Source organism: Mandrillus leucophaeus, unplaced genomic scaffold (genome assembly GCF_000951045.1).
Source record: "Mandrillus leucophaeus isolate KB7577 unplaced genomic scaffold, Mleu.le_1.0 Scaffold305, whole genome shotgun sequence".
In the NCBI taxonomy this organism is placed as follows: Eukaryota; Metazoa; Chordata; class Mammalia; order Primates; family Cercopithecidae; genus Mandrillus; species Mandrillus leucophaeus.
In genome coordinates this window covers 1158710-1159963 of record NW_012103199.1, presented here as the reverse complement: position 1 = coordinate 1159963, position 1254 = coordinate 1158710, and the positions used below count along the sequence as shown (strand labels likewise).

Sequence of the window (1254 nt, the reverse complement as noted above, 5' to 3'; positions counted from 1 at the left end):
GTCCTGAACTGTCCCTTTGGAAGCTGCGTGGACTCTGCCTGGGTCCTGGCTCTGGGCTGCCCCTGCTGGTGCCGGTGCCCGTGCCCGGCAGCCGGGCGGCCTCCTCCCTGGCTTCCTGGGGGGTGCCACCTGGGACCCTCCTCTTGTCCAGAGGCAGCCTTCTCCCTTGGGGTTCCCCAGTGTGCGGGTGGTGGCTCCGCCTGGCCTGTCTTGTTCACCACCCTGGTCAGCCCGGCATCCTCAGAAACAGCAGAACCAGGTGGCCTTTGCCCTGACAGTAGAGGTGGCCAACGCTTACAGAAACCGGGCGGCAGGCGTTGCCCTCCCACGTGGGACAGGACCACAGCCTGAGCCACGCTGCTGCGGAGACCGTGTCTTGCTGCACCTGCTCTTTCAGAGGCGGAGGAACCCCGGCGCCAGATGGGGCGCGTTTCTTACAAAAGGCTGTCAATGGAAGTTTGGACGCTTCTCCAACAGTACGTGGAGTAGCTCAGGGTCATTCCCTCAGCCTTTCAGCCTCGGAGCCCCGCCACCCCACCCCGTTACACCACGGTGACGGAGCTGTCTGTCGTCGAGCACGTGTGGTGCCCTCCAGGCTCCGCGAAGAGGGAAAGGCACGAGTGTGGAGAGGGAGGCGGGGGGCGTCGACGAGCAGGAGGGGGTGACAGGAGATGGCAGGCACAGCTAGGAGAAGCCTCAGAGCAGCCGGTGTGGGCGGGGCAGGTGTGGGAGGTGGGGAGCCGGCGACAGAGGGCCGGGAGCCATCTGCAGGCGTCTAAAGGAGCGGGAGCTGGTACCTGGTATGGCTTGTAGTCTTCGTTCCAAAGCCCAGAGATCTCGGGCTCAGCTAACGTCTCCTCCTCTGAGCTGGCCCCGGGGTCCCCCTGGATGAGCTCACTGGAGATGACGTCCACCAACCGAGAGGGCCCGGGGCCTGCTGCAGCCTCGTAGTCCTGCAGTCGGGGAGAGGAGCGTCATGAAGACACGCTCATGGCAGAGAACAGGGGAGAGAAACTCGGCCCAGCTCCCGCTGGTACGGCCCGCTGCCTGCCCCTGTTCTGCCTCGTGTACTCTGCATGGAGATAGCGGTGCACATGGCTTTGTAACTTTTTCTACTTGAAATATAAGTATTTTAATACATTATTAAATATTTTTCTACAATGCTCGGAAGAGTCTGCAAAAAATGTCCTTTGATAGGAAAATGTTCTAATTCACGGACTGGAATCCCTGGCGCTGGTCCTCAGGCACTCATCT

The 1254-nt window shown here is 61.2% G+C and overlaps 1 protein-coding gene across 1 annotated transcript in view; it reads right to left on the bottom strand.

Annotated features, from left to right (window-relative positions):
• The window catches only part of CFAP74 (cilia and flagella associated protein 74), a 90807-nt gene that overhangs the window by 46524 nt on the left and 43029 nt on the right, over positions 1–1254 (bottom strand). Inside the window, exon 12 of the mRNA XM_011987251.1 lies at positions 798–953. Coding sequence (XP_011842641.1) covers positions 798–953 — 156 coding nt within the window. The remainder of the gene's footprint in view (positions 1–797; positions 954–1254) is intronic.